Source organism: Perna viridis, chromosome 5, assembly GCF_037379345.1.
Source record: "Perna viridis isolate PV_CMFRI_1.1 ecotype Kerala chromosome 5, ASM3737934v1, whole genome shotgun sequence".
NCBI classification, from domain to species: domain Eukaryota; kingdom Metazoa; phylum Mollusca; class Bivalvia; order Mytilida; family Mytilidae; genus Perna; species Perna viridis.
In genome coordinates, this window is record NC_142449.1 from 49,169,511 (window position 1) to 49,182,032 (window position 12,522).

The 12,522-nt window shown below is 31.6% G+C and overlaps 1 protein-coding gene across 1 annotated transcript in view; it reads left to right on the top strand.

The window, feature by feature from the left end:
- Window positions 1-770: 770 nt before the first annotated feature.
- The window catches only part of LOC148618079 (uncharacterized), a 28,985-nt gene continuing 17,233 nt past the window's right edge, over window positions 771-12,522 (top strand). The window contains exons 1-4 of the mRNA XM_088585942.1: window positions 771-981; window positions 6,173-6,251; window positions 7,636-7,698; window positions 11,154-11,864. Of these exons, the coding sequence (XP_088442068.1) occupies window positions 6,173-6,251; window positions 7,636-7,698; window positions 11,154-11,864 (853 nt within the window). The 5' untranslated portion in view covers window positions 771-981. The remainder of the gene's footprint in view (window positions 982-6,172; window positions 6,252-7,635; window positions 7,699-11,153; window positions 11,865-12,522) is intronic.

A 12,522-nucleotide genomic window follows, 5' to 3' on the forward strand; every position in this document is an offset into this window, starting at 1 on the left:
TTATACAAAAGTGTGTGTGTTTTTTTACGAAAAATTGCTAATATCATATGAAAGTGAATGTGTTAAAATATAAATGTGAATCTGTTTGTATTCACATATTTTATGATATTGACTGTTCTGTGTATTGTGTCTGTGTATTTGTCTTATTTACATGTATGTACATGATTGTTTTTTTTTGTTGTCCTCTTGTATACGTACCGTGTCTGAGGCTATCAATAAAATCTTGTCTAAAAAAATCTTGTCAGCAATTAATGTAAATTTATAAGACTAATTACAAAGAAGCTGTCTCCAGGGTAGTTCTCAAATTTTATGTTTATAGAAATTCGTCATGAATGTGATTCAATATTATTTCTTCCAATACATGTACACTAATCAACTTCTTATGCATATTGTGTAACCATGAAATTGTTATATCTCCTTTTCTAAATAACTTTCAATTCATCAAACAATATTTATATAAAATGTACATCTATTTTTACAACAATTTCCAAAAAAACAAAATTTATTTTTCCCTCAAATCTTCCTTCAATATTTATGTGACGCCGAGTATAATTTATTTTCATTTTCCTTTTTTTGGCGTTTTTCGATACTCGTGATAATATTTTGGTTATTTACTCTTTCCAATTAATTATCCTATTAATCTTTACATTCATTTTATTTCACCTTAAATTAAAGTATAAACACTTCTTGGCAATATTTCACATCTTCTTGTCGTTATTTTTTCTTTTTTCACGTTTTGACGCTTCTTGTCATCTTTTGTCGATAATTAGTGAGACCGCTCCCCAATTATTTTACTTCCGGTTTTGAAATTTAATATCATTTGCATTCATTTGCCATGATTTGGCACACTGCTTGTTTCCAGACACGACATCACCAATTCCCTATATTTTATGATCGATCCTCTACCGCCTATGGGTTGGTCCCACTCAACAACTTGCATTTAAGGTTGAATTGATAAACAGAGATTGAGAGAATGACAGTGTAAGCGAATATTATAAGTTCAGTGTTCATCATTACTTTTCGACTAACTATAAACTATTCCCATTTGAAGATATTTTTTGTTTTGACCACTACCATCAGGATTCGACGCTGGAGATATCGTGATGGTCAAAACAAAAATATCTACGGCGCCGAATCCCAAAAGGGATTACCTTTAGACAAATATGACTCGGGCACTTGTGTTATGTATATGGTTAATTATGGGTCTGTAAATAGTACACGTAATTAGGTAGATCAGGATTAATATTACTGTTGTAGGCACAAACTTTCTCACGACCACCTGTTGATTGATCTCAGCATCTAGAGGTTTATTTTGATAGAATTTGTTGACACTATCCCCTCCTTGAACATTAGATTGATTTAATTAGATGCTTTTGACAAGTAAATATTTGGTTCCATTGAACTTAAAAAGTTAGTCATTGGTCAGAGTTAGAATTTACTTTTAATATTTCCCATTTATAATAAAATAAATGGGAGGAGTTTTTGGTGTGTTGCACGTTTTGTATCTTTAGATAGCTTACCATCATGCACCGCTCTTGTAACACCAAGCATTACTTATGTCAATTGTAAGTTATAGCAGTGTCTTTATAACATCATAATAAACGATATATTTAGAACAGTGCATTAAATACTTGAAATAGTGGAATGCCCAGATCCTGTTAATTATTTGGTTGACCTTTTTCTGGACTTGTACTTTTTAAAATAGTTGAACATATTCCCAGTTGTTTACATTTGTTTCATATGAAAAGTGTACCCCTCCCCTTCTCTTAAGATATGTTCCATGTTCTTGTTCTAGCTATACCGCGATACAGTGGGACCCATGCTGTAGTGGGAATAGAATATATATATCATGTCATGACATATTATGACATTATATTGTTTTACCCCAAAACAAGTCTGCACTGTCACACATGTGTTACAAAAAATTATTACTATTTGCAAAGGAAGTTCAATCCAATTAGGCAAAAAATTAATATGTCTGTTTACCTGCTACCCTACCTACATTTACACTGTTTTTCCCTAACCCTTAACATTTTATGGCCTTTTTGGCTCTAGTAATGTTAAAGTCTATATTGTTTCCCCATTAACTCAGTTGACTTTATATTAGTATTACACTCCTTGAGACATTTAGACGCTCCCAGCAGGCGTTTAAATGCACGATAAACAAACGCTGCTAGCGTGCGTTTAAACGGACGATAGATGAACAACTAAAAATAATAATATTGACATATAATGAAGATAGAAAAAATAGAAAATAAAATTAATGAAATTATATCAATAAATAATAGCAAAAAATATGAAAATAACAGTTAAATCAAAGAAAAGTACAAAAATAAACAAATGCTTCTATCATGTGTTTAAACAAACACTCGTATTGTGCGTTTAAACGAACACTTCTATGAAACTTGAAACTTGAAACTTTATTACTTGATTAAATGCCTATTTCTACATATAAAATATATTCAATGGCGTTTTACATTTTAAAAAATATTTATAATATAAATATGATACAATATAGTATGTACACAATATAATCATACAAAATTCAAAATAGTGAAAAATAGCCCGCAAAATACAATGATTTAAGTTGACTTTTGAAAATATCCAAAGATTCACAATTTCCTAAGTTTAAAGGTAACTCATTCCATAGTTTTGGACCTACAGTGTTGAAACTTCTATCTGAAAATGTTTTCTTTCTATTAAATGGAATTACAACGTAACCTTCACTGGAAACAGATGATCTCAAAATTTGTTTAAAGACTCCTTGCGTGACAAAAAATCAGTCGAATATTGTTGTGCCTTACCCACTGAACAGTTGTACATGTATGTTAATATTTTAAAGCTTATTCTTGCTTTAATTGGCAGCCAGTGTAATTCAAACAATGCTTCTTTTGAGCTGTTATATTTTCTATGATTTGGTACAAGTTTGGGACACATATTTTGAATTCGCTGGAGTTTAGATAGCTTGTTTTGAGCAATACCATACAAAATGACATTGCAATAATCAAGATGTGATACTACCAAAGATAACACAAGAGTCTCGGTAGCTTCTTTAGATAAGTACTTCCGAATGCTTTTGATCTTAAAATAATTGAGCATAGCAGTTTTGCATTTCTTTTTTATATGATCTTTAAACGTTAAACACTTGTCTAGAAAAGCACCTAGATACCATATACAAGAGATTGACTTAATAACATCGTCACAAATATTAATTTCTGTGGTGGTACATTTTGCAAGCTGGGCACAGCCAAAGAGTATAAATTCAGTTTTTGCACTTTTCATTTTCAATTTATTTTTATTCATCCGCTTGTTGATGGTAATGGCACAGTTTTCGAGTTCATTAGTGGCTTTTTGTGCGTTTAAACAAACGCAAAGCGATGTGTAAACGCATGATAAACGATGCAAGAATGCTAAAATGGGAAACTTAAACGTCTCAAGGAGTGATGTAGTCCCTGAACAAACACTCAATGTGTTGATGTACATTCAGGAAAAGGATAATAGAAAATGCATGAACAGGGAAGAGCTTTAGTTCGAACAACATAAGTTCTAATCAAGATAATCATGACATTTGCTAAAGCATAATGAGGCAGTTTTTAATCTGATGTTTACACGTATGTCTCACAGGAAGCGGACCAGCAAAGTAAAAATAAAACAGCATAATTATTTGGACTACAAATGTTCCTTTGCCAGTTTGAGTGCTTGTCAGATACATGTAAATGCAATTATTCACTTTGATAATCATTGCCCTCAACCATACTTTTATTACATTTATAGTTCAGACCTAATTGTCCTTGTGTCATTAACTGTCTCTTCTCATCAAATCCTACACCATGACACTCAAACTGTCCCAAGTCAGGAATTTCTGGCCTCTGTATGTCTTGTATCGTATTCACCTTCAGTTTAATTTTTAGCTCACCTGGCTGAAGTGACACCACTTGACCAATTGAAACCAAACTTGGTATGAATGTTCCTTGGGGTATCGTGCATAGAACTGACGTGGGAATTTTTTATCCGTCAAAAAACATGGCCACCGTTACTAAAAATAGAACATAGTTTTTCACATATATCTCCAAAACTGTTAGGTTTAGCAAACTTATTTCTATAGCTGAAATGACCATTATTATAAGGCCTTCAAAAGTCGTCAAGAATCAAAGTTGTCAGGTGACTCCTGTAAGAGTTATTGCCGTTGAAAGATGAAAAATGACAGGTTTTTTTCTATCGCTGAAATGATCCTAATGATAGTCCTACCAAAGTCTTCTGGAGTCAAAATTGTTGGACAACTCCATGTCAAATTTATTGCCCTTGAAAAATTAACTTCAATCAGCCACCTTGTCCGTTGTCATATAATTCACATTTAAAGTTTGGTTTCATGATCTATGTACAGATGAGTAGCTGAGTTCGTTAATACTGTTGTTTTTACTCCAATCAAGATAAAAAAAAATAGAAGATGACTAGAGGGATAATTGAGTAAACTGAGAAGTTGTAGCTTTGGGTATAAAGTTTTCAATTATAAGTACATGTACATGTACCAGCTCACTTGTCGTAAGGTACTAGTATAATACTAAGAGAGCTGCCTTTTATTTTAAACTTTTGTTTCCCTGTATTAGCATAAAATGTTAATTTGCATGTAAATGTAAATTAAGGTACTGATGTCTAAGATACCAATGATATGCACAGTCACTAATAATTATTGATTTATACTTGGCCATTTTAATATTGCTATTGTTCATGCTGTTATCTGCAAAAGATCTTGATATATACTCCAAAGGCTTTAGCCAGAGAGACGATAACAATTGAGGGCTGATAAATTGACTGACATTTTGGACAGTTGTGCAGTGACATCAGTAAAGCTCATGAGAGGGCAGATATTGCCCTTGATGGGGGATCATAAATAAAAAAAAACCAATGCCTTCATTGCAGAAATGATGTTATTCCAATGAAATATGTCATCAAGCAAACTTAAGATGCTTAAGATGCACATTTTAGACCAAAAAAAAAAAAAAAATCAATGCAAATTTTTAATTCTCTCACTTTTTGCATTTAAATCAGTACTGTAATTTGGTGTGTTTTATTTTGACCTTTTTTATAAGAGTGAAACCAATCCATCAAATTGTAATTCTACCAGTGTCAGAGTAGTTTCTATATTTTTTCTGGATAAAATAAGTAATAATAGTACTGGTAAATGCATTTATAAACTTTTTGAATATGGTCACTTTAAGTAAGCAAACTACACATTTTCTTCTGCATGATCTTTTGTCTTTCACCCAACAATGATAACACACCAATATATATTTACAGTATAAATACTTGCATACGTTATATTTTGGTGTATTTAATTTTGGCACTTCTACAGGAGCCACCAAATAAAACCAAAATAAAACTACACCCACATTATACCAATTTACAGTATAAATTTTCACTTCTATTCAAGATATTATATCTAAAATCTTTTGTAAAACTTTTTGATATGTAGTTTTATACAACTACAGTATATCATGACTATAACCAAGAAAATTGGTATAGAACCTTATGTCTGGCTATCAAGATGAGTTGACTGGAGAATCTAAACTCAGGGTAAAGAGATCACCATCTTTTTTCATGATAGGCTTAATTTCCTTTGTAGCAGCACATACAGGCATTTGTTCTATATTATATTATTTATTTGATTCCACAAATATGTTGCATAGTTCAAGTTCAACAATATACACTGATGCAAATTAATTCACATCACTGATGTAAAAGTGAATCCAAACTACTTACTGTGTAATTCCAAAGAGCTGCTTAAGTTAGGGAATTTTACACAATTTATTCCAAACTATTATTACATAATTTTCTGTATTATATTTTGGTATTCTTGTTTAAAGTAATTGTGTGTTTACACCCAGAGTCCTTCACCAATAAACATATTTCTTTGAGACCTCAATTTACAAATGATTTGTACCTTTCCTCAAGGAAAATAATAAATAAGTAATATTATCTTTAATCAGTATTTAATCATTGATGGTTTCTAAAAATAAAATATAAACTAAGACAAATTGGAAATATTTTTTGAATTTTCCAATTCTTAACTCTATAACTCCTAAATTATTGGTTATATAATTGTCTCCTACAATTTGACAAGAATGTGATGCTATAGTTGTGTTGTGGCTCTAGATTTACTTTATTATGATAGATGGATGCTGGAAAAGAAGACAAGGAATTCAAAGATGTGAAGGGACATCAGAGGGACACAAGTGCCCAGAATGACCAAAGTGAGTACAAATATATGTACATGTTCATGTCTTGACAAGAGTTTCGGTATTAAATAATCCATGAAAGGTAATTAAAAAATTCCTGACATGACAGTCAAAAAGAATAATTAATAGTTAACAAGTCTGTGTGACAAATGGAAATTTCAGGGTAAAAACTGGAAACAGTATGGTCCTGACTTGATACAGGCATTCTCAATGTGGTCCTGACTTGATACAGGCATTCCCAATATGGTCCTATTAATGTAGATATTTTGCCTGTGTCTGTAAAGTGCATAGCCAATTAAGGAAAGGTATTTCTTTCAGAATTAGTATAATTGAATTATACAAGTATACAAAATATTTCACTTTATTTTATTCTAAATAACTGTAATAGAAAGTTTATTGACTTTTTTTTTTATTTGAATGAACAGCAAAATAATTCATATCGTATGTACTATTATTATTATTTGTTTTTGGAAATTGGAAGGGCATATTGAGTGGGTAAGAGAGGGCAAAAATGTGGGGTAATTTGTGTAATTGAAGAAAGAACCAGGGGGTGGTTTTTCATGTTAAGAACTCGGAACGTTAAGAAGACAAGCAAGACTTTTAAGAGGACATATAAAGGGTTGAGACAAGGAGACAAATGAAAATGCTGAAATGATAAAAAGGTCTTGATAAAGCATTATAATTATCTGAACTAGTAGGCCTGTGTGCTTTATCTTTGACAAAATGGTCATATTGCATATTTCTATTATTTTATATTACTTTTATTAAGCAAATATCAGTGCTATATACAAACAAAATCTAACAAGAATAGGTATGGTGTATATGTCAAAGAGACAAAAACCCCACCGTGAAGAAAATGTGAGCTCAAGGCTACCCATTGGTCTTCAGTGATTGATGAGGAAATCCTCATACCACAGGGTAGCCTATAGCTGGCACCAAAACATCATTTAAAATATTTTTTGAAAAATCAAAAAAAAAAAATAGTTTCGCTATCTACCTACCTTATTTTTTCTTGCTTGAAGCGGGAAACAAGATCATTATAACTTTTGGCCTGAAAGTGATTGGATCACTTTGACGTGTACCGCAATAGAGAAGCTTTGTATCATTTGCATCAGGAATTAATGGCCGAAAACATACATCTTCCTGCTTTGGGTGAAAAACTTGACTTGAAGTTTTTGGGTCAGGTTTTATACCACAGTAGGAATTGGAATGTTTTGATGGATTTAAAGGTTAAAGGTCGTAACCATGAAATAAAGGGCACCTTGCCCAGCATTTTATCATGATTGTTTTAAATGGCCTTCTGACGTGTGCATTTAATGCCTTAATGATTAAATTCATATTCATATCATATTTTATGTATCAATGTGTCAAATTATGGGCAGAATTACAAATATTTCAGAATCAGAAAAAAAAGAAGAAATGATAAAGCCCTCTAAGAAATGTCAACCTGTTCCATATAGAGGTATGTTTACATTGAGCTAAAGTAATTTCTTAATTTTGATGTTAGTATCATATTCTTTTCAAACAAAGCTTGTGGGAATATTATGATACTTAGATTTATGCAAATTTTGAGAATGTTTACTAAGTAACAAACTATGGTTTGTGACGTGACTGTTTCCAGACAATACGTCTTGAGACGTTGCTGTTTGCAGACAGTAGCAAAACAATGATGTCTATTGTAACTGCAGATTTAAGCAAATGACATTTGGAAAAAGATTTTTATTGCTGCGAGAAATAGTTTTTTTTATGGTACCAAAAGTCAACATGAGATGTCAAATCTCTTGAATATATTTAAAATTGTCAGTGTGTTAGTGCTATATTTAGGTCTTGGTATTTGAGTGAGAAATGGTTAATTACATCTGGGTTGTGTCTTACATCAGCTGAATATATGGGATTTTTAAAGCTGCATTAGCTGCCAAATTTGTTCAGTTTTGATTCTATTGAATTTTGCTGATTCAATGAAATAAGTTTGTAGTAATGCAATTGAAGCAATAAATGTTGATAATATCTAAAGAATATTGTGAAAACAATGCTTTTTTAATCAGAGAAGATCAAAAGCTCTGATCTAATTATTTTTCACCGTTTCTTCCAAACATTGCTGACAGGACATTCACCTGGGTTAAAAATACTTTGACCTTGGTAAAAAAAAAAATAACAATAACGGCTACACAGGTAAGCATTTTCATTTCATCTATTTCTTGATTAGTTTTCGAATAAATAATGACCATATTTAAGCCACATTATATCACAAGACGTAAATTTCGAAAGGATCCTTGTGTTATATTCAAAGTTTTTTCCTTTATGGCTTGAGTCTGTCGTTTTCATTGCTGTTGAATAACCACTTTTGCTTTGCATTCAAATTTGTTATTAAAGAAGCGGCTCATAGATCACATGTGCAGATTAAGGTCACTGGAAGTCACATGCCTAGGAATTTATTTAGGTCAATTTTTTGTCTTGTAGGGCATAAATATATAGGCACCTATTTTATGTATTTAATGCATTTTATTTGTGGATATCAAATGAAATTATACAGAAAAAATACAATTAAGTTGAAAAAATTCAAAGTTAAGATATATTTCAACAGAAACAAAAATTTACGAAAATGACAGATAATGCAGCTTTAAAGACCTGTTTTTAGCCTATCAAAATTTATGAAAAACAGATATCACCTTGTCCATCTGTCTGTCTGTGTGTCTATCTGTATGTCATGGATCAACTCTTCTTAAACAACCCAATGTATTTTTATGTATAGATATATAATGTATAGATGTGCATGGAACAGGAAGGAAAAAATTAATGTTGAGTCTGTACAAGAGAAAAGAAGGCTTCAACATTATGTACATATGTCTTCTAAAAGCAAGGGTATTTACTTTGTGAGCTAGCGTGAACACAGGATTTCTAGTAAAAGTAGTGTATAAAATAAAGAAAAAGGGGTGTGTTTTGTAGGACATTATTTACCTTTTTTTTTTTTCAATTTTACACATGATAATGTACAAGTTCCCAATTAAAAAGGAGGGGTACCACCCCCTGCACCCACTAGATCACTGCAAAAAATCCCTGTGCATGAATCAAGGAAGTTGACATAGGGGAAGGTTATTAATGTCTGACACATAAAATACATTTACAGAACAGAAAGACATACTGTGTCTGATCACCGACATATTGATACACCACTTAGATTGGTAGCCAATAACATTATCATTTCTTCAGATTGTCTGTCTTTTTGTCTGTCTGTCTGTCCTTCTATCCATAATGCTTAGTGGGTACCTACTTTGTGTTATCTGTAACTAAAAAAATATTAAAAAAATATTATTCAAATATACACATAAAAGGTGCATCTCTTATTATGGAAAAAAATGAGAAATTTTCTCCTTCATTGCATGATGAACTTTTGTCCTTTTATTTTGTGGGCAATATCTACTTTGTGTAATCTGTAGCTCAAACAGAATTGAACATATAGGACAAATTTATTTATTTATTCCTACATTTTTAGCATCTTTAACTTATCCAGTTTTATAAAACTGCAAAAAAATTATTGTCATCTACCTGGGATATGACATTTTATTAAGTAGCTGTCTTTGTAAGAATCATGCAAAATCTGAATAATGTGATACACCCACAAAAAGGCTACATATTTTTATTTTTGTAATTAAGTTGTTTTATGGGTCTATACTATGAAATGTGTAATTATTCATTCAAATTTGCCTGCTCTTAGGAGATAATAAACATTGAAAATACAGTAGATTCTATAGTATTTGAGTGCCATTTACAGAGTTATCTCCCTTAATTTTTAAATCTACGGTGCATTCTACACAATTTTTATCTCCTAAGAGCACAGGTTATAAGAGAAACCACATGTTAATTTCTGTTTACTATGACATTTCAAACAAAATATAAAAAAAAATAAAAATATGTAGGCTTTTTACCCATGAATCACATTTTGCATGATCCTAAGCTGGAGTGCTACTTATCAACTCAGTGAATGTTTTTAGGATAGCAGAGGATGCTTATCCTACCAATGCACAAGATCCATGTTCCTAGTTTTTTAGTTGAGTCCGAGTTGTTCATTTACTTTTGTTTCTTTGTATGTGTTATATTTTATGTTCTTTATTGTGTTTGTTTTACATATCAAGTCTTTGGAATATACTGTTTCCACTTGAATCTTGGTTTCCTTTATTTTTCCCCATTGTTGTGTTTTATGTTTACACATGTTTTCACATATATCTCCAAAACCATTAGGTTTAGCATAATTATTTCAATTGCAGAAATTACCCTTATTATTAGGCTTTCAAAAGTCTTCAGGGATCAAAGTTGTCAAGCGACTCCTTGTAAAAGTTATTGCCCTTGAAAGATGAAAAATGACCTTTTTTGCAGTTTTCAGCCAATATCTTGAAGACAATAATAGATAGAAAGAAACTTTCAATCACTGAAATGATCCTCAAGATAGTCCTACTAAAGTCTTGTTGAGTCAAAATTGTTGGACAACTCCTTGTTAAATTTATTGCTCTTGAAAGACAAACTTTTACCAGGTGAGCGATTCAGGCCCCTGGGAGCCTCTTGTTAGTTTCACCAAATTGACTTTAAAAGTAATTTTTTTGGTGGTGCATAATGAAAATTTCACATTAGATTTCTTAGCTTTTGTAAATCACAGACTGTTGGTATTTTATACAAAGCTTCATTTTTGTATACTGTTTGATAAACTGTGTTTTCGTAATTGTTTGACATCTACTTTCTGTTTGTGAAAAAAAAAATCAGGGGTATCACTAGTGAGCTGTCGCTCATAGATTTCTTGTTTTAATGGGCTAAGTGTTTATAGAAATATTGAAGATACTTGAATGCTGATAAATATATGATGATGACACAGGTCCAGATATGTGTGGGTCTTGTTTATTTATGAAATTCCTTTTTTTGTTATAGAAAATATTTCAGAAAGGATACATGTAAAGGAGGAAGTTGAAATTTACATAAAGAAGAAGATACATGAAGACATTGATCAAGTTGTTAAGTTCATCAGTGCTTTAATGAACACTGATGGTGGAGTAATAAGACTAAACAATAAATGTCATGCCAAAGCTGATCCGGAAAACTTTGACTCTTGGTTTGGTCGAGTTGAACAAAAATTGTTTAAAACATGCAGTAAATTTTTATCATTTTGTAGAGGAAATTCTTATTCAAATCAGATGGACAGTTTTGATAAATTACCTCAACAAAGATGTAATACTGAGAAGCTGTTATTGAAAGTCAAACCTCGACGTGATTGGATTTGTACTATTGAGTTGTATCTCTATCTCCCAAGAGTTACAGATGTTCTTGTTGTTGAATTGACAGAAGTTCCTTCCTTACTAAACAATACAGACTGTTCTCATTCAGTACATGAGTTCTTCCAAATCATTGAACCTTTTGAGTATGGTAAAGTACATCCAGATGCCAAGGAAGAAAGTGATCAGGTTCAATTTAAGGAAATAAAGGCAAAAGAGAGTGACATTCCAGGAAAATTTAGTAATATGGTCAACAAATACATATCTGCCTTTTGTAATCATAAAGGTGGCAGGATCTTCTTTGGTATTGAAGATAAGAGAAGTGTAGTTGTTGGTGTTCCACTAACTAGGGATGATAAAGATTCAATAAGTATGTCTGTTAAAGACAAGATGCAATGCCTAATAGTTTTAACACAACCCCAAGATACTTAACAGTCTTACATTGTATATACACATATACATGTAATCACCTTGTCTATCAGTCTGTCTGTCTATTTACTTGTATTTTGTGAATGAGTTTTGATGAAAATTTGTGAAAAGTTTTAGGACATCATACTGTACATGTTTTGCTGGACCCCAAGTTAGTAACCAGCTGTTTGATGGTACAAAAGCTTTAAAAACTTAAATTAATTTTCTAAGTTCTACTTATCATGCTTTTCTAAATGCTTTCAGATATAGTACAAATGATTTTATGGTTCTGTCTAAAATTCAGGCAGGGATTGATTTACCATACATGTATCTTAAGATAATTAATGAAACTGTATAAGTAAATTTGTTCAGTCCTAAAAATAACTCTTTCTTCATGTCCTTGCATCTGATACTTATCGTGAAATATTTTTTTATTGGTTATAGTGTACAAATTCTAGCTGGATCTGCAAGGTGTGCCGCCAAACCTCTTTCAAAACTTTTAACTTCTGTGCTTACGACTGTTGAAGAGGATCTTCAGTCCTGCCACGGCACTTGTTGCTCCTGTGTAGGTATTGGTTCAATATGGATCCTGAGGGATTTGAGAGATCTTTTGGAGACAA